Here is a 2,880-nt window from a genome sequence, read left to right as displayed (position 1 = left end):
TTTTTTTTTTTTTTTTTTTGGTTGTTTTGGTTCCTTAACTTACGTATGTTTTTTTAAGTACCTTAACTTACATGCGTTGATACCATATGATAATGTATTTCACATTGTGGAATCATCAATTGACTTAAGACCCCATTTGGTGTCCATAGAAAACGTATTTAAATTAAAATTGGGTGTAAATTGTAAAAGCTTAAGCATTATCGGAACTACCTCAATATGTTTATGGGTGATTATAAAATCTCAGCATGTAAAATTCATTAACACTTCATATCAACAGATAGAATTCCCCAAGGCTATTAAGTTTTTCATGTTCAAACAAAGAACTAAGACAAAAGAAAATGGGATTTTTATACATTGTTGAATTGCTAAAAGGGCTAATATTAGGTCTTTTTATGAGTTTTTAAATGAAAACGGGAATATACAACAAGTATCAAAAAAACCAAATTTATTAACTAAGAATTTCAAATTCTTGTCTGATTATTCTCTCAAACCTGTAGAGCAAGTTTAATTTTTTCAAAAGAATAACATAAAACAACATCAACACAAATTCATACTTATGTCCCAGTCCCGGCCCTATTAAGAGGATCAGGACACTTGTTTATCCCATTTCCTACTGTTTGTTTGTATCTTCGCCCTGTAGTTTTCATTTTGGGTCTATTGTTGGAGAGTTCAACCCTATTTTGGTTTTTTGTTGTTTAGAATTCCCTATTCTCTTCCTTTCAGATCAAGAGTGATAAGGATCCCCCAACCCTTTCCCGAATTCAATTAAAAAAAAAAAACAAACAAAACAAATTCATATTTATTTACATTGGATTAGTTGGAGTATCTATTTAGAGAAGGATTAAATAATTTAGTTTTTCATGATCCATTATAAGACATAATTAATCAAATTTATATGATGAACCATATGTTTATTATTTGTCAAACTTCAGATTATTACTGTTTGATCCAAGTATTCTTCATCATTTTTAACTTTAAATCTTAAAAATTTTGGATCCATAGAATATATGAAGGAAAACTTTCTTACTTTGCAGTTTCTTGATAGTCCTTGCCAAACTTCTCGGCCGCAAACCTCATATAACCCCGACCATAATGACTCTCAAAATAATCAAATTCCAACTTATTCGCTCGCAAGAAATTCGCATTGTTAAAGTACCCTTCCATGTACAAATGACTCGCAAACACTTCCATATCCGGCAAGAACTCTTTAAAAACCTTTGGCTCTTCCCTCCTCCTCTCCTCGCACCATTCCTTGCAAGCCTATTGATTTGTAAACGTTGCATGTAAACTCTTACCCTTACTTTTCATCAATCCCTTATTTTCCACGCTCTCTTCCAGCTCTTCCCCCCTCTCCTCGCACCCTTCCTCGCAACCCTTTAGGTTAGTAAACGCTGCATATAAACCCTTACCCTTACTTTTCTTCAATCCCTTTTCTTCCACACTCTCTTCCGGCTCTTCCCCCCTCTCCTCGTACCTTTCCTTGCAACCCTCTTGATTCATAAACACTGCATATAAACCCTTATCCTTACTTTTCTTCAATCCCTTGTTTCCCACTCTTGAATTCGCTTTCAGCCGTCTCACCTCTCTCTCCAATTCCCTCAACGTGCTCTTCAATGCACTGTTTTCTCCTTTGTTTTCAGCATTTTCGCATAAACTCACACTCATAGCTTCTTTGAACATAACATCCAATGGCTTCTTGTTTGCTTGCTTCCCATTCTCGTTTTCAGGCTCGATTGGGTCCTCGATTTGGATTGAAGATGTTTGGGTGCCGTAAAAGAGAGACAAAAGTGGAAGAGATTTGCATGAAAAGTAGGAATTGGTTATGTGAGAACAATGGAGAGGGTTTTAAGGTTTAAGGAGGGTGTGGAAGTGGTGGGAAATGAAGGTTTTGAAGTGAGACATGTGTAAAGGGCATGTGGGTGTGTTTGGCAATTGAGGGGTTTGGGGGTTTTAGTCTTTTAGAACATTGGTGAGGTGGTTGAAGAGGAAGCCTACTATCTCTTCTTGTTGTTCTCCCTCTCCTTCCACGTCGGCAGCCTACTCCCCGATGTCATCTTCCTCCTCTTGTAGTCACTGCAACTACTTTCGTAACAGATCAAGGATGTTAACTCTAAGTTTAGATTGAGTGGGAATTAGATCAAAACCATCTCAACTAATGAATTTCAGCACTAAGATATATAGCAAGATTAAGAGAATGAATCGGAAGACTGGTTGAGTGATCCGATCCGATCTATGCGAGGAGACGATGGAGCTGACAGTGTTGGGGTCGAAGTGCGGACTCGCCGAAAAACCGCCCACAGAATCTAAAGCCGTCTTAAAGAAACCCAGGAAAAGGCGTGTAAAATGATGATGGTATCTTGCTCCGATACCATGTTATTATTATAGTTTGTACAAAAGAGATGCTTAGAATGTATTGTGGTCCTTTCAATATTTTATATATTAGAAAAAAGTACAATAAGGGCAGAAATACTATTTCTTAATACCATTTCTATTATAGACAAAAGATAATCTCATAAAAGAAGAGAGATGGAGACTAGCATTGTTGACCATGTTGTCCAAAAGAAGCTTGGAAATATGAAGGTAAAACAAAAAGGCATCAACTTGAATGGGAATGCCACCACAATTCAAGTTCTAATCAAATAATCTTTACAAGGAACAACCCCACTATGATTTTTTTCATCCCCGAAAAACTCAATGATGTGTGTTTTTTTTTTTTTTTTTTAATATGTAAAAAAGTGCAAAACTCAATGACATAGTTTAGGGTTTAGAGAAAGTTCTTTTAACCAAGTGTCAAATTTTGTTTATCACTATCTAAGCTCCAAAAATGTTGTTTGACTTCTCCTTAACCATGCTACATCGTTATTCAACATTACTAAGGGG

The 2,880-nt window shown here is 36.0% G+C and overlaps 1 protein-coding gene across 1 annotated transcript; it reads right to left on the bottom strand.

Annotated features, from left to right (window-relative positions):
- Nucleotides 1-1,023: 1,023 nt before the first annotated feature.
- Nucleotides 1,024-1,665, bottom strand: LOC132174431 (uncharacterized). The gene is made up of 2 exons (XM_059586090.1): nt 1,327-1,665; nt 1,024-1,260 (listed from the first exon to the last, which is right to left on the bottom strand). Exons 1-2 carry the CDS (start codon nt 1,663-1,665, stop codon nt 1,024-1,026), a joined length of 576 nt encoding a protein of 191 aa, XP_059442073.1.
- Nucleotides 1,666-2,880: the final 1,215 nt, after the last annotated feature.

Source organism: Corylus avellana, chromosome ca3 (assembly GCF_901000735.1).
Source record: "Corylus avellana chromosome ca3, CavTom2PMs-1.0".
NCBI classification, from domain to species: Eukaryota; Viridiplantae; Streptophyta; class Magnoliopsida; order Fagales; family Betulaceae; genus Corylus; species Corylus avellana.
The sequence above is the reverse complement of the archived record's forward strand: the minus strand, read 5'-3'. Positions and strand labels throughout refer to the sequence as shown.